Below are 26,090 nucleotides of genomic sequence, written 5' to 3' on the forward strand. Positions count from 1 at the left end.
TCCCCTGTGATTGACAGCTGGTGGCTGATGCTGAGAGAAGGGATGGCGGCTGCTGTTTAAAGCGGCAAAAGAGCGACTAAAACCTTCCTCCAATACCCCGGTCTCACCCACACAAACTCTCCTTGCTTTCCTTCCGAGCTATGAATCCACTCCCACCCTTTCTGACGACCCAGCAGAATATTTGAAACCTGCGCCCGGGGAAGGCGCACCTTGACCCGGCGGCGGGGCTCAGGAAAGGCCGAGGCTCCAGTGCTGCAGGTAGGCCCGAGCCATTGATTTCCAGTGAAGGAGGGGGAGGGGAACTTGGCAGCAGGACTGAAGCAAAATAAAGGGGATAACCCCGACTCCGGATCAAATACAACTGAGATTGTCCACTTTGATCATTTATAGTGATTTAATGAGTCATAAATGGGATTTATCTCTATTTGAAGCAGCTAATTAATGCTCCCTGTGAGTTTCTTTTTTGCAGGAGGAAGTTTGCAGACATGAAAAGCCCCCACTGTGCAAATAAATCCTTATGGTGGCTGCAAAAAATTGGTCTGTGATTAAATTATCTGCAAAATCTGTGTTTACAGGAGCTATTTATTCAGCTGTGTTTTATAAAATTGTTCATTGACTTGTCCCTCCCACCCATCAGTGACATTGGAAAGCTATGGCAGGGAACAAAGCCATTTGGCCCTTTATGCCCATGTCAGCCCCAAAAGAGGCCTCGAGCCTGTGCCATTGTGGGTGGTGAGACTGGATAGTCCCTCCCTCCCTCCCTCCCTCCCTTTTCCACGCTGGAAGGGGAGAGGTGTGCATCGTCACGGATTCACAGCTCTCAGCGGGCGGCTCGGGGTTCCACACCCTCCTCCTTGGGCTGCCTGTGTCGGCTGAAGCACTGAAACCGGTGGCAAGGATGTGAAGGCGTTAGGGTGCAGAAAAGATTCACGAGAATGGGTTGCAGGGGATGAGGGACTTCAGTTCCGTGGATAGATTGCCTCCACCGCCTGAGAGTGGGGGTGGAGGCGATCGAGGCCTTCAAAGGGGGTAATTGTCTGAAGGGGAAAAAAAACATTGGCAGGGCTGAAGGGGGCAAGGTGGGGGAGTGGGATTGATTGGGTAGGTGTTTCAAAGAGCCAGTACAGGCTCGATGGGCCGAATGGCCTCCGTCTGTGCTGGAGGGTTCGATGAACCCCAACCATTCCGATACCCGGATTGAAATGCCTAAAATGTCACTGTTATTTCTGCTTCACAGAATTTCTCCGGATTTTTCCTTTGTCTGAATTGAAGACCATGGCTGAAATGACAGCTTTGGAAACTATGATGGAGATGGGTTTCTCCCGCAACAGGGCGTGAGTACTGGGGGTTTGGGTGCTCCCTGGCTTGTTTGATTTGGAAAGAAAGTTGCGTTTTAATTCAGTGAGAAGTGTCCCCTGACCGATCGCATTATGTGAGCTTGTGCTGCTTCTCCAGGTTCCTCCCACAGTTGTCTGCCGAGTCAGGGCTCAAACGCACTGGGTTGTTCACCGATCGGTTGATAAACATTCAGTTGGAGTGCGATGGTGAGCAGGGCCTCTCGCCACTTGTGAACAGCCAGCACCTGCGTTAGCATGTTCCGCAAGAGTAATGCCCGCTGCACAGGAGGGCGCAGCTGAAAGGAAAGAGATTAGTCCTGCCCTATTCTCATTCTGAAAACCTGTATTTAACCAGCTCCTGGCTTTCTTCCGTCATATTAGTGATGCACCCTGTCCTCACTCTGTGCTTCCTTAAAGCAGCATAGCTGAGATAGGGAGCATCCCGAGTGCTGCATTGCAGGCGAAAAAGGAGCTTCTGGAAGACCACACTGTTCTCCCTGAGCTGGGAGTATTCATTAGAATAACAGTAATTTGCCCTTCGTGCGGTAAAATGTCCCCAAGGTGCGTCACAGGAGCGTAAATCAGACAGAATTTGACTTGAGCCACATAAGGAGATATTAGGGACAGGCGATCAAAAGCTCGGTCAAAGAGGTCGTTTTTTAAGGAGCGTCTGAAAGGAGGAGAGAGAGAGGCGGAGAGGTTTAGGGAGGGAATTCCAGAGCTTAGGACCCCAGGGAGCTGAAGGCACGGCCGCCAATGGTGGAGCGATGGGAATCGGGGGATGGACAAGAGGCCGGAATTGGAGGAGCGCAGAGATCTCGGAGGGTTGTAGGGGCTGGAGGAGGGTACAGAGATAGGGAGGGTTGTAGGTGCTGGAGGAGGGTACAGAGATAGGGAGGGTTGTAGGTGCTGGAGGAGGTTACAGAGATAGGGAGGGCGGTAGGGGCCGGAGGAGGTTACAGAGATAGGGAGGGCTGTAGGGGCCTGAGGAGGTTACAGAGATAGGGAGGGTTGTAGGGGCTGGAGGAGGTTACAGAGATAGGGAGGGTTGTCGGGGCTGGAGGAGGTTACAGAGATAGGGAGGGTTGTAGGGGCTGGAGGAGGTTACAGAGATAGGGTGGGTTGTAGGGACTGGAGGAGGTTACAGAGATAGGGAGGGTTGTAGGGACTGGAGGAGGTTACAGAGATAGGGAGGGTTGTAGGGACTGGAGGAGGTTACAGAGATAGGGAGGGTTGTAGGGACTGGAGGAGGTTACAGAGATAGGGAGGGTTGTCGGGACTGGAGGAGGTTACAGAGATAGGGAGGGTTGTCGGGACTGGAGGAGGTTACAGAGATAGGGAGGGTTGTCGGGACTGGAGGAGGTTACAGAGATAGGGAGGGTTGTCGGGACTGGAGGAGGTTACAGAGATAGGGAGGGTTGTCGGGACTGGAGGATGTTACAGAGATAGGGAGGGTTGTCTGGACTGGAGGAGGTTACAGAGATAGGGAGGGTTGTCTGGACTGGAGGAGGTTACAGAGATAGGGAGGGTTGTCGGGACTGGAGGAGGTTACAGAGATAGGGAGGGTTGTCTGGACTGGAGGATGTTACAGAGATAGGGAGGGTTGTCTGGACTGGAGGATGTTACAGAGATAGGGAGGGTTGTCGGGACTGGAGGATGTTACAGAGATAGGGAGGGTTGTCGGGACTGGAGAATGTTAGAGATAGGGAGGGTTGTCGGGACTGGAGGAGGTTACAGAGATAGGGAGGGTTGTCGGGACTGGAGAATGTTACAGAGATAGGGAGGGTTGTCGGGACTGGAGGAGGTTACAGAGATAGGGAGGGTTGTAGGGACTGGAGGAGGTTACAGAGATAGGGAGGGTTGTAGGGGCTGGAGGAGGTTACAGAGATAGGGAGGGTTGTAGGGGCTGGAGAATGTTACAGAGATAGGGAGGGTTGTCGGGACTGGAGGAGGTTACAGAGATAGGGAGGGTTGTAGGGACTGGAGGAGGTGACAGAGATAGGGAGGGTTGTCGGGACTGGAGAATGTTAGAGATAGGGAGGGTTGTAGGGGCTGGAGGAGGTTACAGAGATAGGGAGGGTTGTAGGGGCTGGAGGAGGTTACAGAGATAGGGAGGGTTGTAGGGACTGGAGGAGGTTACAGAGATAGGGAGAGTTGTCGGGACTGGAGGAGGTTACAGAGATAGGGAGGGTTGTCTGGACTGGAGGAGGTTACAGAGATAGGGAGGGTTGTCGGGACTGGAGGAGGTTACAGAGATAGGGAGGGTTGTCGGGACTGGAGAATGTTACAGAGATAGGGTGGGGGTAAGTAGGCCATGGAGGGATTTGAAAAAGTTGCTTAAAGTGAAGTGCAGGTCAGTGAGAGGAGGGAACAGGATCTGGGATCAGTTTCATTCATCATTTACAGTGGGACGGTGAGTTAAACCTTTGTTCTGATTTAAGTTTATTTACTCTGTTCTTTCTAGGGAAAAGGCTTTGGCGCTGTCTGGACATCAAGGGATTGAAAAAGCCATGGACTGGTACGGCAATGTTGTTCCCCCTCAGTCAGGGTGTTGGGAGAAGCTTGGGATCAGAACCCAGCTGAGTCCTTGCAGGACGTGAGGCTGCTGCACAGCTCCAATCCAGGGTGGCAGTGGAACATGGGGAGGGGGGAGGGTGGCTGACACAAACACACACACACATCACTTTGTGCCAGCATTGGCTCAGTGAGTAACACGCTCGCTTCCTGAGTCAGAAGGTCATGGGTTTCAGTCTCACTTCAGAGACTGGAGCCCCATAACAGAGGCTAGCATTTCCAGGGTCAGTACTGAGGGAGTGCTGCACTGTCAGAGGGTCAGTACTGAGGGAGTGCTGCACTGTCGGAGGGTCAGTACTGAGGGAGTGCTGCACTGTCGAAGGGTCAGTACTGAGGGAGTGCTGCACTGTCGGAGGGTCAGTACTGAGGGAGTGCCGCACTGTCGGAGGGTCAGTACTGAGGGAGTGCTGCACTGTCGGAGGGTCAGTACTGAGGGAGTGCTGCACTGTCAGAGGGTCAGTACTGAGGGAGTGCTGCACTGTCGGAGGGTCAGTACTGAGGGAGTGCTGCACTGTCGGAGGGTCAGTACTGAGGGAGTGCCGCACTGTCGGAGGGTCAGTACTGAGGGAGTGCCGCACTGTCAGAGGGTCAGTACTGAGGGAGTGCTGCACTGTCGGAGGGTCAGTACTGAGGGAGTGCCGCACTGTCGGAGGGTCAGTACTGAGGGAGTGCCGCACTGTCAGAGGGTCAGTACTGAGGGAGTGCTGCACTGTCAGAGGGTCAGTACTGAGGGAGTGCTGCACTGTCGGAGGGTCAGTACTGAGGGAGTGCTGCACTGTCAGAGGGTCAGTACTGAGGGAGTGCTGCACTGTCGGAGGGTCAGTACTGAGGGAGTGCTGCACTGTCAGAGGGTCAGTACTGAGGGAGTGCTGCACTGTCGGAGGGTCAGTACTGAGGGAGTGCCGCACTGTTGGAGGGTCAGTACTGAGGGAGTGCTGCACTGTCGGAGGGTCAGTACTGAGGGAGTGCTGCACTGTCGGAGGGTCAGTACTGAGGGAGTGCCACACTGTCGGAGGGTCAGTACTGAGGGAGTGCCGCACGGTCGGAGGGTCAGTACTGAGGGAGTGCCGCACTGTCGGAGGGTCAGTACTGAGGGAGTGCCGCACTGTCGGAGGGTCAGTACTGAGGGAGTGCCGCACTGTCGGAGGGTCAGTACTGAGGGAGTGTCGCAATGTCGGAGGGTCAGTACTGAGGGAGTGCCGCACTGTCGGAGGGGTCAGTACTGAGGGAGTGCCGCACTGTCGGAGGGTCAGTACTGAGGGAGTGCCGCACTGTCGGAGGGTCAGTACTGAGGGAGTGCCGCACTGTCGGAGGGTCAGTACTGAGGGAGTGCCGCACTGTCGGAGGGTCAGTACTGAGGGAGTGCCGCACTGTCGGAGGGTCAGTACTGAGGGAGTGCCGCACTGTCGGAGGGTCAGTACTGAGGGAGTGCCGCACTGTCGGAGGGTCAGTACTGAGGGAGTGCTGCACTGTCGGAGGGTCAGTACTGAGGGAGTGCTGCACTGTCGGAGGGTCAGTACTGAGGGAGTGCTGCACTGTCGGAGGGTCAGTACTGAGGGAGTGCTGCACTGTCGGAGGGTCAGTACTGAGGGAGTGCTGCACTGTCAGAGGGTCAGTACTGAGGGAGTGCCGCACTGTCGGAGGGTCAGTACTGAGGGAATGCCGCACTGTCGGAGGGTCAGTACTGAGGGAGTGCCGCGCTGTCGGAGGGTCAGTACTGAGGGAGTGCCGCGCTGTCGGATTGTCAGTACTGGGGGAGTGCCGCACTGTCGGAGGGTCAGTACTGAGGGAGCGCCGCGCTGTCGGATTGTCAGTACTGAGGGAGCGCCGCGCTGTCGGAGGGTCAGTACTGAGGGAGTGCCGCACTGTCGGAGGGTCAGTACTGAGGGAGTGCCGCACTGTCGGAGGGTCAGTACTGAGGGAGTGCCGCACTGTCGGAGGGTCAGTACTGAGGGAGTGCCGCACTGTCGGAGGGTCAGTACTGAGGGAGTGCCGCACTGTCGGAGGGTCAGTACTGAGGGAGTGTCGCAATGTCGGAGGGTCAGTACTGAGGGAGTGCCGCACTGTCGGAGGGGTCAGTACTGAGGGAGTGCCGCACTGTCGGAGGGTCAGTACTGAGGGAGTGCCGCACTGTCGGAGGGTCAGTACTGAGGGAGTGCCGCACTGTCGGAGGGTCAGTACTGAGGGAGTGCCGCACTGTCGGAGGGTCAGTACTGAGGGAGTGCCGCACTGTCGGAGGGTCAGTACTGAGGGAGTGCCGCACTGTCGGAGGGTCAGTACTGAGGGAGTGCCGCACTGTCGGAGGGTCAGTACTGAGGGAGTGCCGCACTGTCGGAGGGTCAGTACTGAGGGAGTGCCGCACTGTCGGAGGGTCAGTACTGAGGGAGTGCCGCACTGTCGGAGGGTCAGTACTGAGGGAGTGCCGCACTGTCGGAGGGTCAGTACTGAGGGAGTGCTGCACTGTCGGAGGGTCAGTACTGAGGGAGTGCTGCACTGTCAGAGGGTCAGTACTGAGGGAGTGCCGCACTGTCGGAGGGTCAGTACTGAGGGAATGCCGCACTGTCGGAGGGTCAGTACTGAGGGAGTGCCGCGCTGTCGGAGGGTCAGTACTGAGGGAGTGCCGCGCTGTCGGATTGTCAGTACTGGGGGAGTGCCGCACTGTCGGAGGGTCAGTACTGAGGGAGCGCCGCGCTGTCGGATTGTCAGTACTGAGGGAGCGCCGCGCTGTCGGAGGGTCAGTACTGAGGGAGCGCCGCGCTGTCGGAGGGGGACAAGATGAGTTATGGTTGATGTTTCTGACCAGTGCTGTTCAGTGTGAGGAGATGCCTGATCAATAACAGGTTGGGCTTGTCTGTGGTGACCCATATGTGATCTAACAGGCAGGCAACATCATTCCCAAGGTGCTTCACCGGAGTGTAAATCAGACAGAATTTGACCCCGAGCCACATAAGGAGATATTAGGGACAGGCGACCAAAAGCTCGGTCAAAGAAGTCGGTTCTAAGGAGAGTCTTAAAGGAGGAGAGAGAGAGGTGGAGAGGTTTAGGGAAGGAATTCCAGAGCTTAGGGCCCCAGGCAGCTGAAGGCACGGCTGCCAATGGTGGAGCGATGGGAATTGGGGGATTTTACAGAGATCGGGAGGGTTGTCGGGACTGGAGGAGGTTACAGAGATAGGGAGGATTGTCGGGACTGGAGGAGGTTACAGAGATAGGGAGGGTTGTAGGGGCTGGAGGAGGTTACAGAGATAGGGAGGGTTGTAGGGGCTGGAGGAGGTTACAGAGATAGGGAGGGTTGTAGGGGCTGGAGGAGGTTACAGAGATAGGGAGGGTTGTAGGGGCTGGAGGAGGTTACAGAGATAGGGAGGGTTGTAGAGGCTGGAGGAGGTTACAGAGATAGGGAGGGTTGTAGGGGCTGCAGGAGGTTACAGAGATAGGGAGGGTTGTGGGGGCTGGTGGAGGTTCCATAGATAGGGAGGGTTGTAGGGGCTGGAGGAGTTACAGAGATAGGGAGGGTTGTCGGGACTGGAGGAGTTACAGAGATAGGGAGGCTTGTAGGGGCTGGAGGAGTTACAGAGATAGGGAGGGTTGTAGGGGCTGGAGGAGGTTACAGAGATAGGGAGGGTTGTTGGGGGCTGGAGGAGGTTACAGAGATAGGGAGGGGGGTTGAGGAGGCACTGGTGGGATTTGAACACGAGGATGAGAATTTTAAAATCGAGGTGTTGCCGGACCAGGAGCCAGTGTCGGTCAGCGAGCACAGAGGGTGACGGGTGAACAAACTGTTTGACAGTATTTCACATCTACTTGTGTGCTTGCTTTCTCAGGCTGATCGAGCATGAAGACGACCCAAATCTGGATGAACCCTATGTCGTGCCACAGGGAGATGTTCTGGGAACGACAGAGAAAATTGGAAGTGCAGAGATGACCTTCGAAGGCGAGTGTAAATCAGGCGGGAAGTTTTGTTTGCGTCGAATTGTTCCTGAGCCTGCTCTTTGACAGATTTATCTCATTGGAGCCCACTCCCCCCCCCTCAGTCTTTCCCCACAGTCCAGCAAATTTCTCCTCTTCAAGTATTTCTCCAATTCCCTGCACGTGTCCATTGAATCTGCTTGCACTGCCCTTTGTCACAAAGGAAAATGGAAATCTGGAATTCAATTCCCCAAAGACCTAAAAAGGCCGCGGTCACTTGAAAATTCTGAAACTGAGACTGATCGATGTTTCTCTCATTCTGTCTGTCTCTCTCTCGTCGCACTGTTGGAGGGTCAGTACTGAGGGAGGTGCCGTCTTTTACATGAGGTGTTGACCTGAAGGCTCCATCTGCCCCCTTAAGCGGGCGTTAAAGATCCCATGGTGGGTCTATGGAATTAGGGTACAAATCAGCGGTGATATTGCATCATGAACAGGTTCAAAGGGCTGAATGGCCTCCTCCTTTTCCTATGTTCCCACTATTGCATGGACATGTTCCAGTGTTTTAAATGCCCTGGGCTCTGAGTTGGGATCTGTCCTGCGCTTAGTGTAACCTGTTATTGATTGTCTTCAAGTCGAGATAGTAATGCCTTTGTTTGCAGTCTGTCTCTGGAATCTGTCTCCATTCACCATCTGTTCGGATTCTTCCCAACAGAAAACTCCAGCCAAATTCAGTCTAACACATCTCTATCAGAGGAGGAGAAGAAGGAACAGCTGAAAAGGTAACTTGCCCCCTCTCCATGTGTTTTTTGGTCATTTAGGTGTCCCTTAAATGTGTGGCGGGGGAATGTTCATCCTTCCAGTTGGAAAAAGCCAAGGACCAAAGAGTCGTACAGACCAGGTACGGGGTTCCCAGTCCCTGCAGAGTCGGCTGATCTCAGTTATGGGGGAGAGCAGAGAGAGAGAGTGCGCGATGATCCTCACCCCTAACCCTGGTGCCGAAATGGTCACTATCCCTTCTGGATTGTCTACACATCTCGGGTGAGGTCAGGGCCGCGCCGTGCGCAGACGGCGTAGCTGCTTGGAGCTGACGGTCGAAGGCTCACGCAGCAAGGTTGAGCTTTTGATCGGACGCTGCAGGGCTCTCGGATGATGGGCTGATTGTGTTTGCACGAGCGCGGCCCCCGAGAAGTGGTGGAGTCTGCGTCCCAGTCAGAGTAAAGTAACTCTGTGGTAACAGCGGGCATCAGGTTGGGCAGCCCCAGAAATAGACCCGTCTTAACAACATGCTGTCCCATTAGAGCTTCAAGAAGTTATCTTTTGTGTCTTGTGGTTTGATTGTGCAAAGAATTGCTGCCTCAAATTGAGAGTATCAGTGCCATGATGGGTCTGGTTTCAACTTGTACTGTGTACATGCTGAAATATCGAAAGCGACCCCTCGCTTGCTTAACCACTGTAACATTTGCACTCTGCGTCTTGCCCGGCAGGTTGGAAGAGCTGATGAAGCAGCGGCAGCTGGAGCGAGAGGAGAGAGAGAAGAAAGACGAGATTGACCGGGAAAAGCAGCGGCGGAAACACGGCCAGGAGCTGTCGTTAATCCGCCAGAAACTGCAGGAGGAGGAGATGAGGAAGATTGCCGAGGAGAGGCGGAAAGAGAAGATGGAGGACATCAGGGCCAAGTAAACAAAGCGGAAAGCTAACGGAGATCCCATAGTCTAGTGAGAGATTACGAGTGACTTGCGGGTTAGGCTCTCGCCTCTGCCCAACCTGATGCACGCTGACATGTCAGTCTTCTTGAGACTTAAGACCACAATGTGCGATACCCCCTTCACTTTAACTCTACTTTTATAATCTCACTCAGAGTCCACTGGGTTTTCAGGGATGAACATGACACTGATGGAGTGTACACCTCTTCACTGAGTGTGGGACTAAGATACATGGTGAGAGAGTGTAGAGGGAGCTTTACTCTGTATCTAACCCCCGTACTGTACCTGTCCTGGGAGTGTTTGATGGGGACAGTGTAGAGGGAGCTTTACTCTGTATCTAACCCCGTTTTTTTTTTTTTCTTTTCCACAAGGTGACCTTTATACCCCAGGCCCCTTTTATATTTTTCACATCGAGGGGGCCTTTATCCCTCAGGCCCCCTTTATGTACATATTTACAGTTTTAAAATAACTTTATTAAAACAGATAAATAAACAAAAAACTCAAATTAAAATGCCATTCTCGGCGTCGACGATGCACTCCAGTCCCTGCGGTGCCCACCGGTCGCGGAAGGCCTCAAGCGTACCGGCGGACACCGCATGCTCCTTTTCCAGGGACACCCGGGCGCGAACGTAACCGCGGAAGAGGGGCAGGCAATCGGGGAGGACGGACCCCCCGACGGCCCGCAACCTGGACCTGTGAATTGCCACCTTGGCCAGGCCCAGGAGCAGACCGACGTGGAGATCCTCCTCCCGGCCCAAGCCCCTCCGCACCGGGTGCCCAAAGATCAGGAGCGTGGGACTGAAGTGCAGCCAGAATTTGAGGAGCAGCCCCTTCAGATACTCAAATAAGGGCTGCAACCTCGCACACTCCATATAAATGTGGAACACGGACTCGTCCAGGCCGCAGAAAGTACAGGTGGCCTGGGAGTCCGTGAACCTACTTAAAAGCCTATTGCACGGGACTGCTCTGTGCAGCACCCTCCACCCCAGGTCCCCGATGTAAAGGGGGAAGACTCCCGCGTAGAGAGACCTCCATCAGGGTTTCCCCTCGCCGCCAGATGGCAACGCGGACCGCCAGGGCGTGTCCGGCCGGCTGACGAGGGCGAGGAAGTGGAGAGTGTGCAGGAGCAGCCCGTACAGGAAACCCCTCCGCGCCGATTGGAATGGCACGGAGGGCATTTCCGAGAGGCGGCTCGGGTTGTGCGGGACCGGCTCCCGAGGAGGGTTTCGGGGCCTGGGTCCGATGAGCAGTTCCGGCCGAGCGGGGGTCAGCTCGGCCGGGATCGCTCCGCACTCCCGAGCCCCCTCGCCACCCGCAGTGAGGGGCGTCCCGGGGGTTTCGGCTACTCCTCCGCCCGCCGGACCGTCCCCGGAGTCGGCCGCCCGGACAGCCGAGGCGCTCTCCTCCGCCGGCGGGGGAGCGCCCTGACTGGAGGCGACCATGTTCCAGACTCGGAAAAGATCCCGGTAAAAGACAGGCAACTCCCTCAGAGAGGCGCGGCTAACGGACTCCACCGGGAGCTGCGTGTCGTCTTGAAGGCAGTGACACTGGCGGAAAAAATACGTCGCCAGCGCACACCATCTGGGAGGACGCTCGACGTACAGGTATCTCTGCAGGGTCCGAAGGCGGAGAGTCGCAGCCTGGGTGCGGACGCACACCAGCGACTGACCGCCCTCCTCGATCGGGAGACTCAGGACCGCGGCAGAGACCCAGTGTTTCCTCTTGCCCCAGAAGAAATCGACGAGTTTCTTCTGGATCTTGGTGGCAAATACAGGGGGCGGGGCCAAAGTGACCAACCGGTACCACAGCATGGAGGCCACCAGTTGGTTTATGACCAACGCTCGGCCCCTGTAGGAAAGCACTCGGAGCAGTCCTGTCCAGCGCCCCAGCCGAGCGGTGACTTTCGCCTCCAACTCCTGCCAGTTTGCCGGCCAGGCTTCCTCAGCGGGGCTAAGGTGGACTCCCAGATAGAGGAGGTGCGTGGTGCTCCACGCAAAAGGTGTCATCTCCTCCGGCAGGGAGTCCACCCGCCACTGACCAACCAGGAGTCCGGAACATTTCTCCCAATTGATCCTCGCGGAGGACGCGGCAGAAAAGGTCTGCTGGCAGTCGCGCATCCTCCGCAAGTCAACGGGATCTGTGATTGCGAGGAGCACGTCGTCGGCGTAAGCCGAGAGGACGACCCGCATGGCCGGCTCGCGCAGAGCCAATCCCGTCAACCTCCTGCGAAGCAGGCACAGGAAGGGCACACGCAGATGGTATACAATTGGCCGGACATGGGGCACCCCTGACGCACTCCTCTCCCAAATCGAAGGGGCGCCGTCAAGGACCCGTTAACTTTGACTAGACACTCTGCGGCGGCGTATAAAAGTCGGACCCGGGCCACAAAATGCGGCCCGAGTCCGAAAGCGCGCAGAGTCCCGAAAAGGTAATCGTGATCCACCCTGTCGAACGCCTTCTCCTGATCGAGGGAGAGAAAGGCGACCGACTGACCAGTCCTCTGGGAAAGATGGATCAGGTCCCGGACCAGGTGGATGTTGTCCTGGATGGACCGGCCCGGGACCGTGTAGGACTGGTCGGGGTGGATCATGTGGGCCAGCACGGAGCCCAGGCGGGTAGACATAGCCCGGGCAAAGATCTTATAATCCGTGCTGAGGAGGGAGACCGGACGCCAGTTTTTAAGCAGGCGGAGATCGCCCCTCTTCGGCAGCAGGACGATGACCGCCCTGCGCCACGAGAGGGGCATCTCCCCGGTCGCCAGGCTTTCCCCCAGGACCCGCGCGTAATCGTCCCCCAGGACGTCCCAGAACGCCCTGAGGAACTCCACGGTCAACCCATCCAGCCCTGGGGATTTGCCCCTCGAGAGCTGGTGGAGGGCGCCAGTCAGCTCCGCCAACGTGAGCGGAGCCTCCAATCCTTCGGCGCCCTCCGGGCTGACCTGCGGCAGGTCCTCCCACAAAACTCTGCGCGCATCCTCGCTGGACGGATCCGGAGAGAACAACGCACTGTAATAAGTCCGGACCAGGAGGCCCATTCCCTCCGGATCCGTGATGGAGGATCCGTCGTCGGCCAGCAGCTCGACGAGCTGCTTACGGACCCCCCGCCATTTTTCCAGCGAGTAGAAGAAGGGAGAGGCGCGGTCCAAATCTTCCAGGATCTGGATCCGCGACCTCACGTACGCGCCTCGGGACGCTATGAGCTGCAGGTCCCTCAGCGCGCCCTTCTTCTCTTTGTACGCCTGCCACAGAGCCGGGTCCGCGACGGCATGACCGAGGCGGGACTCCAAGTCGAGCACCTCCCTCTCAAGGCGCCCGATCTCGGCTTCCCGCCTTTTGGTCGACCCCTTCGCGTACTCCTGACAGAAGACGCGGATGTGAGTCTTGCCCACATCCCACCATAGCCTCAAGGAGGGGAAGCCCCCCTGCTTCCTTCTCCAGTCGGCCCAGAATCGACAGAACGAGTCCCGAAATCGCACGTCCTCCAGCAGCCGGTTGTTAAAGTGAACTCCGCCCACACCAGGCGGTGGTCCGAGCACGGCACCAGCCGCATGGAGGCCGCCGAAACGCGGGAGACGTACGCCTGCGAAATGTAGAGGCGGTCGATTCGCGACCCCCCTCCAGACCTCCACGTGAAGGCGCTGGAGTCGGGATGGAGATTCCGCCAGACGTCCACCAAGTTAAGGGAGCTGATCAGTCCCCTCAACTTCTCCACCGACGCTTGGCCGCGCTGGGGACCGGAGCGATCCCCCACCTCGAGGGTGCAGTTAAAATCCCCCCCGAGGATGATGCACTCGCCGCTATCGATGGAGCTCAAGAGAGCGGACACTTCTTCAAAGAAGCGCGCTTGCAAAGCGCCGGGCCTGGGCGCGTACACGTTCACAAAGTGGAGCGGCACGCTACCCAGGCGAACGGCGAGGTGGAGCAAGCGGCCCGGCACTAGCTCCTTGACCCCCAAGATCTCCGGCTGAAAAGTCGGGGCCAACAAGATAGCCACCCCACTAGAAATAGGGGTGAGGTGACTCATGTAGACCCCACCCTGCCACTCCAGGAGCCAGGTGGCTTCGTCTCCCGGAACGGTGTGGGTTTCCTGCAGAAAGCTCACCGCGTATCTCCCTTCCCTAAGGACTGAGAGATTGTGAAATCTGCGGTGAGCCCCTCTGCTGCCGTTGATGTTGAGGCTGGCTATGGTTATCTTCATGTCAAAGGTACTTAAAACCCGTCACCAACAGCTCACTGTGAGGAGGGAGTGGAAGTGCACCTGGCGCTCCACTCCCCCAGCAACCCATTGAGGAACACATTAAAACGGCGCCTCTCAACCAGTTTCACGTCCGCGCGCTTGCCCGCTATCTTAAGGGCGGCACGGACGGACTGGATGATCAGCGCCAGATTCGACCAACGGTCGAGGGCCAGCTGAACTTTATTGCGGCAACCTCTGCAAGCCGCGAGGAAATCCCGGAGTTCCGCCGTGGGGATGAGAGGAGATTCGGTGGGAGGCACGAGGGACTCCACCACCTCACTGGCGATGGAATCAAGATCATCCTCCGTGCCCCGCACCGAATCCCCATCCTCCTCCGGGTCGTCACCGCCAGCGGCCGACACATCCACCACACACTGTGGGGCGGACGTCCCGGCCGCGCCAGCTGGTCCCGCCTCCGTCACGATCCCACCCCCAGGATCGATGGCGGAGGAGTCCTCTCTGGGTTCTATTGTGAAACTGGAGCCTGTAGGCACCAGCGGTTCAGGACCCCCCTCCACCTCCATCCCCAGGCCAATGACTGGTCCAGGGGAGACAGAAGTTCCGGACTCCGGGAAACCAGCCGGAGCCGAGACTGGAGGCGGCGAGAGGAGGCCATCTCCCGCTCCGCCAGCACCCACAGGCCCAGCAGATGGGGCAGCATTCTCAGTTATAACTGGGTCGGGTGTCTCCTGGTTGGTGGTGGACTCCGGCTGGGAGGCCCGACCCTCTGGGGTCTCGCCCTCCCCTTCATTCACGGCACCCGACCCAGTAGCAGTGGCGGAATGGGCGGTTTCCCCAGGCTCCCCCACCACAAGCAGGGCCCCACTTACTCCTTCAGGAGGGGCCTCATGTACCGGGGCCATCCCCTCCCCTCTATCCTGAGGAATAGAGTGCTCCTGCCCGGACTTTGCAGCCTTGGTGGTGGCGGTAGGGGGAACCTGAGGACCAGAAACAGGAGGCAGCTCCCCTCCAACAGATGGGCCCTGCACCTCAGGGCCCTGTGTTATTTCTGTGGAGGGGTGCCTTCTCCTCTTTTTCGCACTTGGGCGCGGAGACTCAGAGACCTCCATGTCATCAGAGGCCTCCGCCTCCGCACCCTTTTTTCCCTTTTTAGTCACCCTGGGCCTGAGCCCAGCCCTGGGACAGGTGGATTCCATGGGAATGGGCTTTGGGCTGAGCTCAGGCTCGGGTTGTGTCAAAGTGTCCAGGGGACGCGCCTCATGATTTTTCTTTTTTCCCCGCGTCTTCCTTCTGCTCGGACGGACGCTCCCCTCCCCACCAGAGGCTGTGAAAACCACAGCCTCCGGAACCGACTGAGCGGTGTCTGTTGGATCTGCGGGGGGAGTGGGAGGAGGTGCTGTGGAACCACTCTGGGCCGCCGAGGTGGAGCTGGCGGCCGGGAGGTTGGGGCAGTTCTTACGAACATGCCCCACCCCCTTGCAGACGTGGCACCGCGCTCCATCCGAGGTCCAGAAGACGCGGTAGGCCGTCCCCTGAAACTCTATACTGAAGTGGCCCTCCAAGACCTCCTCCCGCGCCAGCTGCATGAATAGCTGGCGGCGGAAGGAGTAGACATGTCGGAGGCTGTGCTCCCGAAGACCGAGCGGGACTGGGGTGATCCCTGACCTCACCTCCCCCAGATGGTGCAGGTGGGGGAGGAGGGGCTCATCAGGAATTAAGGGTGGGACGTTCGACAAGGTTACCCGATGTGCAGTGGCCCCCAGAGGGTCCACTGGCAGGAAAATCCCACCCACTGTGAGCCCCGTACTTAGGGCGAGGGACACAGCCCGCTCGGTCTTCAGGAAGAACACAGCCTTCCCATACATCTTTGAGGCTGCAACAATGGCCGAGGGGCCGACAACCACGGCCATTGCCTTAACACAAGCCTCAATCGTCATATTAGGATGGGTGTAACTCTTCACCCTATGCTTTGATGTTAAGATTTTAAATGGTGACGGGCCACAGGAGCAGCTGTCGCAGCTGCTGCAGCATAGGAGGGCCCCGCCACCGGAGAGGACTGAGAAGTCATGGGGTGGAAGAGTTACAGGCACTTTGCTGAGAGAAAAAAAAAGAAAAGAGCAAATACAATAAATCAAAAATGTAACACTTAAAGGATGTAGCACAGGGGAAGAGGCTGAGGGAGAGGAAGGCCAAGAGGAATCAGTCTTTGTTAGTATTGCACAAGTCTTGTAGCTGGTCTTCCAGTTGGGAGGGTGGGGTGGGGTGATGTCTTCACCTGGGTCAGCTGTAAGCTGCCCAGGCACACGCCTCACTCGATGTTCAGATAATAAGTCTCTTCACCTGGGCAGCTCCAGCTGTCCCAGGCTTAATAGTTGGGGTGGGGAGGGAGCTCCCTATCCAAAGATGTTAAACACAGGAGCTCCCTATTGAACAATACAGCCCCACCCAAGGTCTTCAGGTCTCTTCTTTCCCCACCCCCAACAATCAATGAAAAAGACTTTCAGTACCAAGCAAACTCACAAAAAGTTCTTCCAGTTCTTCCAGTTCACTGCCTTCCTTCCCTTGTTGAAAATGTGGAAAAAACCCTTCTTTCAGTCTCTCCCTCTTGCAGCAGTCACACAGCCTGCAGCCTCCAACCTCTGCACACAGCCACAGTCAGCTGCACCTCGTTGATGCACTCAGGTTCCCAAATCAGAGAGCAGCCAATCCCAGTGCTGTACCTGTCCTGGGAGTGTTTGATGGGGGACAGTGTAGAGGGAGCTTTACTCTGTATCTAACCCCCGTACTGTACCTGTCCTGGGAGTGTTTGATGGGGACAGTGTAGAGGGAGCTTTACTCTGTATCTAACCCCCGTACTGTACCTGTCCTGGGAGTGTTTGATGGGACAGTGTAGAGGGAGCTTTACTCTGTATCTAACCCCCGTACTGTACCTGTCCTGGGAGTGTTTGATGGGGGACAGTGTAGAGGGAGCTTTACTCTGTATCTAACCCCGTACTGTACCTGTCCTGGGAGTGTTTGATGGGGACAGTGTAGAGGGAGCTTTACTCTGTATCTAACCCCGTGCTGTACCTGTCCTGGGAGTGTTTGATGGGGACAGTGTAGAGGGAGCTTTACTCTGTATCTAACCCCCGTGCTGTACCTGTCCTGGGAGTGTTTGATGGGGACAGTGTAGAGGGAGCTTTACTCTGTATCTAACCCCGTGCTGTACCTGCCCTGGGAGTGTTTGATCCGTCGGTGTCAGTTTTGTCTGATATATACTCCTGTGAAGCACCTTGGGATGTTTTACTACATTAAAGGCGCTAGATAAATGCAGGTTTCTGTTGTTAGCCTGCACCCAGTGGGACTGAACTCTGAGCATCTCCAGGAGCGGGGAGAAACCTTCAGATTATCTGAGGCTAGAGCCTTGCAGACCTCGCTACCTTATCCTGGGGCACTGTGATGTCTTGTAGGCATTGAGCAGGTGGGGGGGGGGGAACGGGGTGTGCAATACACATAGCAGGCCAGTAGAAAGGTAATTATACACCATTGTTTTTTTACACAGCGAGTTGTTGTGATCTGGAATGTGCTGCCTGATAGTGAGGTGGAAGCAGATTCTACAATAACTTTCACATTTACAGGGCTGTGGGGGAAGAGCAGGGGGGGAAGTGGGACTGAATGGATAGATCATTCAAAGAGCCAGCACAGGCTCGATGGGCTGAATGGCCTCCTTCTTTGCTGTTGATTATATTTGGAGTTTAGAGAGGGATCAGCGAAGTGACAATTTGAAATGGACTCGGCTTGTTGTTACTGCAGCGGCTGTAAACTGTTGTCTTTCTTTTTGCTGTTTCAGGCAGAGAGTTCGAGAGAAGATTGAGAGAGACAAGGCAGAGAGAGCCCTGAAGGTAAATGTCGCAGTGAGAACTTCCTTTTGTGGTTTGGACCCTCTGGGCCTGGGTGAAGGGATCCTCTTTGTCCTCCACCTCCGGCTGGCCAGCATGCATTAGCCCGGGCAGTGAGTGTCGCCAGGCTATTTGGCCCTGGAGGGCATCACAGCCAGGCTTGCACGATATCTGCTTGGACATGCTTCCCAGCCGGGGCTGGAACGGTGGGAGGTCTTTCTAAACTGAGGGCCTTGAGGCCTGAGCAGGGACGTGGTACAGCTCAGTACCACAACCAGGCCGTCCCTTTACTGACCGGTCACCGGACGATGTGGTATCTTTGTGAGCTTCGGGTTTCAAATAGACGTGGTGAGGTCAAACGAGAGCCATGTCTTCAGAACAAGGTGTGTCCGTCTTGTGTTTTTTTATCCTCCCTCCAGCAGCTCAGAGCCAGTCTCTTGTCCCCCGTCTGTTTGGGATGCCAAGCCATTGTCTCAGTGCCTGATGTATTGGCTCTGACTGTGGGGCCAGCCGGAGTCCTGGGCGTTGTCCAGTTGGAAGGACATGCTGGTGTGGTGGGGGGGGGGAGGCAGGCACCTTGGTCAGTGCAGAGGCTGATTCCCTCTGTCTGTTGAAGTTCCTCATGCATCTTTGAGGGATATGGACTGGGAGCTGCAGGGCGTCAATAACTTGTGTCTGACTGAGTGGATCTTGTCAGCTGCAGTGCTGACAAGGTAACTATGGTGGACCTGACTGCTTGTGGGCGACAGAGAGGAGAGAATGACTGCAGGATTTCTGATTGTATGTATGTGTGTGTGAGAGAGAGAGAATGGCGGGGTGCGTGGGGGTTGGGTGGCGCGTGCTCAGGATGACCGGCGGGGTGGGTGGGAGTGAGTGAACGAGTGAGTGAGTGTGCAGCTATTGCTGAGCCTCTGGGCTGAAGACCACTTTGGGACTGACAGTGATGGGTCGAAATGCACTGGTGTGTGTCCCCCCAGGATTTGACCGTCAATCAGCATCACTAAAATAGATTCACGGCCTGCTGATGTGTGGGATCTTGCTGTGTGCAAAAAGGCTGCACTTATCTAAGTAAAAGTGAGTGTGCTTCTAGATTGAATTGTGAAGCTTTTTTCGATGAAGACATGATGCGGTGCTAGACCAATGTAGCCGCTTTCGTGTGCATTTGTGAGGGGAGGAGCGGAGGCTTGAGACTACTTGGAGAGCCCTCTAAGAGAGCCAGTTCCGACAAGATGGGCCGAATGGCCTGCTGTGCTGTATGATTCTATGACTGTTTGAGTCAGTGTCTGTGCTTTCCGCTCCGGGCACCAAGAGTAAAATGTCGGGTGACTGGCTGAATCTTGTCCCTTTTGTTTAATTCTCTTCCTCCCCATGTTCCAGTTTGGCGGCAGTGGTTTCACAGCCTCTGCTTCACCGGTGCAGCCGACACCAGCAGTCCCTCAGTCCAGCCAGGGCACAGCAGCCAAAAGGGAGTACGACGAATGCAGATTACAGGTAAGGATGCTCTCGAGTTGAGGAGTTTAACATTCCTTGTGTTGTGGCAGGCGATGTTCAGCAGAGAGGTGTTGTAACCTTGGCCATAGAGGTTGAATCATCATTACAAGAGAATAGTTTACTGTTTAGCTTTCTCCCAGCACTTTGTTTCTGTCTCACGTAGGAACAAGGAGGGTGGACACTCCAGATTATCGAGACTGTGTGTGTGGGAAAATATCACTGCTGAGCAGCCTGCCTCTCTCAGAATCGTTACAGTGCAGAAGGAGGCCCTTCAGCCCATCGTGTCCGTACTGGCTCTCTGAAAGAGCAATTCCCTCAGTTTCATTCCCCTGTCTTCTCCCCGTAACCCTGTACATTCTTCCTTTTCCTATAACTGTCTAATTCCCTTTTGAATGTTTCAATTGAAGCTGCCTCCACCGCGTTCTCAGGCGGTGCATTCCAGACCTTAACCACTCGCTGCAAAAGTGTAAAAGTTTTTCCTCATGTCACTTTTGCTTCTTTTACCCATTACTTTAAATCGTGTGCCCTCTCGTTCTCGACCCTTTCACGAGTGGGAACAGTTTCTCTCTATCTACTCTGTCCCGACCCCTCATGATTTTGAATTACCTCCATCACACCTTTCAAAAAATATTCTGCTTTTCTATTTTAACAACCAAAGTGAATAACTTCACACGTCACTACATTACACTCCATCTGCCACCTTGTTGCCCACTCACGTAACCTGTCTATATTTCTTCGTAGCTAGTGGTTAGCACTGCAGCCTCACAGCTCCAGGGACCCGGGTTCGATTCTGGGTACTGCCTGTGTGGAGTTTGCAAGTTCTCCCTGTGTCTGCGTGGGTTTTCTCCGGGTGCTCCGGTTTCCTCCCACAAGCCAAAAGACTTGCAGGTTGGTCGGTAAATTGGCCATTATAAATTGTCACTAGTATAGGTAGGTGGTAGGGAAATATAGGGACAGGTGGGGATGTTTGGTAGGAATATGGGATTAGTGTAGGATTAGTATAAACGGGTGGTTGATGGTCGGCACAGACTCGGTGGGCCGAAGGGCCTGTTTCAGTGCTGTATCTCTAATCTAATCTCTTTGCGTCCTCCCTACAGCCTGCATTCCCACCGAGCTTTGTATCATCAGCAAACTTAGATACATTACTCTCGGTCTCTTCATCCAAGTCATTAATATAGCTTGTAAATAGCTGAGGCCCCAGCACTGATCCTTGCGGCACTCCACTATTCACTGCCTGCCAACTTGAAAATGCCCCGTTTATGCCCACTCTTTGCTTCCTGTCTGTTAACCAATCATCTATCCATGCTAATATATTACCCCCAACTCCATGAGCCCTTATCTTGCCTATTAACCCTTTGTGTGGCACCTTATCGAATGCCTTTTGGAAATCCAGATATACGACATCTACTGGTTCCCCTTTATCTACCCTCCTAGTTACATCCTCAAAAAAAACTCCAATAAATTTGTCACAGGGTTTTCCTTTTCGCAAAACCATGTTGGCTTATTCTAATCTTACTGTGCTTTTCTAAGTGCATTGTTAAGACTTCCTTAAAAATAGATTCCAGCATTTTTCCAATGCCTGATGTGAGGCTAACTGGCCTGCAGTTCACTCTTTCCTCTCTCCCTCCTTTCTTGAAAAGCCGTGTTACGTTTGCCAACTTCCAATCAGACGGGACCGTTCCTGAATCTAAGGAATTTTGGAAAATCATAGCTTGCACGCCCACTATCTCTGCAGCTATCTCTTTTATAAGCCTAGGATGTAGGCCATCAGGTCCTGGGGATTTGTCAGACTTTAGTCCCTTACGTTTTTCCAATACTTTTTCTCTACTGATATTAATTACCTAACTTCCTCACTCTCTTTAGCCCCTATGTTACTGTTTATTTCTGGTGTGCAACTTGTGTCTTCTACTCTGAAGACGGACACAAAATATTTGTTCAATACCTCTGCCATTTCCTCATTCCCCATGATAATTTCTCCTGTTTCTGCCTCTAAGGGACCAACGTCCACTTTAGCTACTCCCTTCCTTTTTAGATACTTAAAGCTCTTCCAATCTGCTTTTATATTTCTGGCTAGTTTACTCTCATTCTATTTTTTCCCTTTTTATCAACTTTTTGGTAGCTCTTTGTTGGTTTCTAAAACACTCCCAATCCTCAGACTTGCTACTGTTCATCGCAGGATTATAAGGCTTTTTAAAAACTTGATACTAAACTTGCTGAGTGAGCCATGGATGGTCCTCCTTGCTGAATTTTTGTTTTTTCAATGGAATAAATGTTTGCTTTACGTTTTTAATTGTTTCATTCAATGTTTCCCACTCTTTATTTACTGTCACACCTTTTATTCTATTTACCCAATGAACCTTTGCCAGTTCTCCCCTCCTACCCATGTCATTTAGCTTTAAGATTCTTGTTTGTGATTGGAGTTTGTCACTTTTAAACTGAACATGGAATTCAGTGGTAATTATAATCTCAATTTCCCAGTGGATCTTTTAGTAAAACATTATTAAGTAACCCTGCCTTATTTCACAATACTAGATCTAAAATAGCTTGATCCTTAGTCAGTTCCACTACGTAATGCTCCAGAAAACTGTCACGAAAACATTCTACAAACTCATCTTCTGGACCACCCTCGCCAGTTTGATTGTCCCAGTCTATTAAATTCCCCCACAAATCATTACATTGACTTTGTTACAAGCTCCAGTAATTTCTTCCATGTCCAAGAGGGTGAAAACATCACGTTAACAGATTCCCTTGAAGGGTAGCATCGGGCACTGGGGATTAGGCAGGATAACCAGGACATTCTCCTGACTTGGGAGGAATGAAGAACGTACATCCTAATAAATGTGCAAGGTTTATTTAGTGTTTGAGTGCACAGAGAAGCAAGGAGACATCGAGGGGTATTGAGTGCAGTTTTGAACAGTGTTGACTCACTCTGTAAAGGGGTCGCATACCCTTCACCAAGTGTGTTTCTGACAAAGTTCATGAGGGATGACTTCAGGATGAAGCAGCCTGTCGTTGACTCTCACAATGTGACGTTACACTTTGACACCAAGCTCATGGTTAGTTCAGGAACAGAGTCTTGGCAGGTGGAGCTCTTTTCCTGGTGTTGTTGAAATTACACCTGGATGTGACCCGGAAACATCTGTCCACCAGCAGCCGGTAATGGCTTGCACCCAGAATGATGAAACAAATCTGTATTGAGAGAGGTGAGCATGGCTTCTACCATAGTTACAGTGCCGCACCGCCACTGGGCCTGGGGGAGGAGGGGCCGTGCCATGACGGGCCCGAGGAGGGAGGGGCTGCACTGGTGCTGCGCCCGAGGGAGGGTCCGGGACAGTGAGGGAAAGGAGCTGGTGTCAGTTGCGAGCTGACTGCATTCTATTTCCCTGTGTGTTCAGATCCGGTTATTAGACGGCACCCAGCTCACACAGTCCTTTAAAAGCCGGGAGCAGCTGGCGGCCGTGAGGCTGTATGTGCAGCTGAAACAACAGGACGACACAGATAACTTCAACCTGATGACGTCTTTCCCACGGAAAGTCTTCTCGGAGGAGGACATGGAGAAACCACTCCAGGAATTAGGTAAAGTGCTGGGGGAAGTGGGGAACGAATGGGGGAAAGAGTCTCAGCCACATTAACCACAAACTGACTGATGTACCGAGCTCTCGGAAAGATGACCTGGCCACTTAGCTGCTGTGGCGGCTTGCTGTGTAAATTGCAACAGTGACTGTGACGGCACATGTCAGCCTTTGCTCAGTGCTTCTGACCTGCACCTCTGAGTCGGCAGGTCCAGGATTCAGCTCCGAGAACTTCAGCAAAAATCCAGACCAACACTCTCCCCGTGCCAGTACTGAGGGAGCGCTGCACTGTCGGAGGGTCAGTACTGAGGGAGTGCCGCACTGTCGGAGGGTCAGTACTGAGGGAGCGCTGCACTGTCGGAGGGTCAGTACTGAGGGAGCGCTGCACTGTCGGAGGGTCAGTACTGAGGGAGCGCCGCACTGTCGGAGGGTCAGTACTGAGGGAGTGCCGCACTGTCAGAGGGTCAGTACTGAGGGAGCGCTGCACTGTCGGAGGGTCAGTACTGAGGGAGCGCTGCACTGTCGGAGGGTCAGTACTGAGGGAGCGCTGCACTGTCGGAGGGTCAGTACTGAGGGAGCGCTGCACTGTCGGAGGGTCAGTACTGAGGGAGCGCCGCACTGTCGGAGGGTCAGTACTGAGGGAGCGCCGCACTGTCGGAGGGTCAGTACTGAGGGAGCGCCGCACTGTCGGAGGGTCAGAACTGAGGGAGCGCCGCACTGTCGGGGCGTCAGTACTGAGGGAGTGCCGCACTGTCAGAGGTGCTGTCTTTCAGATGAGACATTAAACCGAGGCCCCTGTCTGCCCTCTCGGGTGGGTGTAAAAGATCCCACGGCCACTATTGGAAGAAGAGCAGGGGAGTTCTCCCCGGTGTCCTGGGGACAATATTTATCCCTCAACCAACATCAGTGAAAACAGATGATCTGGGTCATTATCACATTGCTGTTTGTGGGATCTTGCTGTGTGTGAATTGTTCCTCTCGTACTCTGTTTCATTGATATTTGTTTGCCTCAGGACCTGGGAAGAACGCCCCTGCTTTACTTCCAGTCGTGACTCTGGGATCTTTTACTTCATCGTAAAAGGGCAGATGGGGTCTGGGTTTAACATCTGGGTCTGGATGGTTCAGTAAATGTGAGAGTTGTGCGTTGAACCCAGATTACCTGCGAGCCAAAAACTCGAAGCATAAAACTTTTCACAGCGAATTCATCATGTCCCTTTTTGTTGCCTCTTGCAGGTCTGGTCCCTTCTGCCGTCTTGTTTGTGTGCAAGAAGTAAAACCAGTGGCTGGGAGCCCCACTCGATCTTCCTTCACTGCAACACTAAATCAGTGTTGTATCTGTTACCAAAAATTTACAAAGGGGGAGAGAGAGAGAGAGAGAGAGAGAGCGCGAGAGAGCACAGCCTTGCAGTCCCCGGCCTCATCTCGACGCCCAGTAAAACAGCACCTTCTGAGTGCGTGAGCGTGCCATCACCAGTGCTTTATCCGTGTGAAAACAGCCTTCTTTAAAGCAGAGACTTGTTTATCTCTAGATAAACGAAAGAGTGAAATAAAAACCTGTAAAATTTTGTTACTCTTGATGATTTTGCGCGGTGCGTTTCCCCCTGTTTAAACATGGTGTTCCAGAGGATTCGTTCAGCTCGTCATACCCGAGAGGTTGTATCTGTGGTAAAACCTTTATTAAAATTCCAGTACGGTTGGAGCAAGGAGTCGGAGTTGTTAGTGAGGGAAGTCCTGGAGTCAGGAATTTAAGGGACGGTAGCGGAGAGAGAGAGAGAGAGATGCAGTGTATTCTCTTCCCAAATAAGAAAAACTTGCACCTTTCACCCCTCTCAGGACGTCCCAAAGCCCCTCACAGCCAATGAAGTACTTTCTGAAGTCCGGTCACTGTTGTAATGTAGGAAACACAGCAGCCAATTTGTGCACAGCAAGATCCCACCAACAGCGATGTGATAATGACCCAGATCATCTGTTTTCACTGATGTTGGTTGAGGGATAAATATTGTCCCCAGGACATCGGGGAGAACTCCCCTGCTCTTTTTCCAATAGTGGCCGTGGGATCTTTTACACCCACCCGAGAGGGCAGACGGGGGCCTCGGTTTAATGTCTCATCTGAAAGACTGCACCTCCGACAGTGCAGCACTCCCTCAGTACTGACCCTCCGACAGTGCGGCGCTCCCTCAGTACTGACCCTCCGACAGTACAGCACTCCCTTAGTACTGACCCTCCAAACAATGCAGCACTCCCTCAGTACTGATCCTCCGACAGTGCGGCGCTCCCTCAGTACTGATCCTCCGACAGTGCGGCGCTCCCTCAGTACTGATCCTCCGACAATACAGCACTCCCTCAGTACTGACCCTCCGACAGTGCAGCACTCCCTCAGCACTGACCCTCCGACAGTGCAGCGCTCCCTCAGCACTGACCCTCCGACAGTGCGGCAATCCCTCAGCACAGACCCTCCGACAGTGCGGCGCTCCCTCAGCACTGACCCTCCGACAGTGCGGCAATCCCTCAGCACTGACCCTCCGACAGTGCGGCGCTCCCTCAGCACTGACCCTCCGACAGCGCGGCGCTCCCTCAGCACTGACCCTCCGACAGCGCGGCGCTCCCTCAGCACAGACCCTCCGACAGTGCAGCACTCCCTCAGTACTGACCCTCCGACAGTGCAGCACTCCCTCAGTACAGACCCTCCGACAGTGCGGCGCTCCCTCAGCACAGACCCTCCGACAGTGCGGCGCTCCCTCAGCATTGGGAGTCTCAGCTTCACATGTCGAGAAGTCCTGCATGTTGTTGTCCTTGAGGAGGTGGTGTGGACCTTGGACTGGCAGCTCTCGGGTGAAATATATTCACTTCACTGACCATATTCCTTCATTTCAATAAACACCGGCATCTTGGATGATTTCTACATTTGCTGCCATTAATATTGAGCCATTGACAATGATGGAACAGCGATACATGTCCAAGCAGCACTGTGTACCCAACCCTTCTCATCAACAAAACCTGCTGTGTGCATGTGGCAGTGTATAGAATCATATAATAGTAAGTACTGCGGAGAAGGCCATTCAGCCCATCAAGACAGCACAGGCTCCTTTGAAGAGCAATCCAGTTAGTCTCACTTTCCTACTTTTTCCAAGTATTTAATTTCCTTTTGAAAGCTATGACTGAACCATTATCCACTGCCCTATCATTCAATGGCGAAGGTGGAAAAAAAATTTCCTATTTTTAAAAATGCAAGAAATTTTGACTTTATTGGAATTAACTTTTTTCTGAAGGGAAAAATGATTTGACCCTCTACCGACAGAAAACCAAACCGCAATGGAGTTGGACATGGACAAAGCCTGATGACACCCAGTCTAATCCCACTCTCCCCCCTCAGTCCCCACACCCTTTAATATCCCACCCAGTCTAATCCCACTCTCCCCCCTCAGTCCCCACACCC

The 26,090-nt window shown here is 54.3% G+C and overlaps 1 protein-coding gene across 1 annotated transcript; it reads left to right on the plus strand.

The window, feature by feature from the left end:
- On the plus strand, positions 1-24,219 carry ubxn1 (UBX domain protein 1). The gene is made up of 10 exons (XM_068021405.1): positions 1-258; positions 1,238-1,334; positions 3,802-3,855; positions 7,730-7,839; positions 8,527-8,593; positions 9,299-9,490; positions 17,544-17,595; positions 18,970-19,083; positions 22,479-22,659; positions 23,888-24,219. Exons 2-10 carry the CDS (start codon positions 1,276-1,278, stop codon positions 23,926-23,928), a joined length of 870 nt encoding a protein of 289 aa, XP_067877506.1. The 5' UTR covers positions 1-258; positions 1,238-1,275; the 3' UTR covers positions 23,929-24,219.
- The last annotated feature ends 1,871 nt before the right edge of the window (positions 24,220-26,090 follow it).

Source organism: Heterodontus francisci, chromosome 44, assembly GCF_036365525.1.
Source record: "Heterodontus francisci isolate sHetFra1 chromosome 44, sHetFra1.hap1, whole genome shotgun sequence".
NCBI classification, from domain to species: Eukaryota; Metazoa; Chordata; class Chondrichthyes; order Heterodontiformes; family Heterodontidae; genus Heterodontus; species Heterodontus francisci.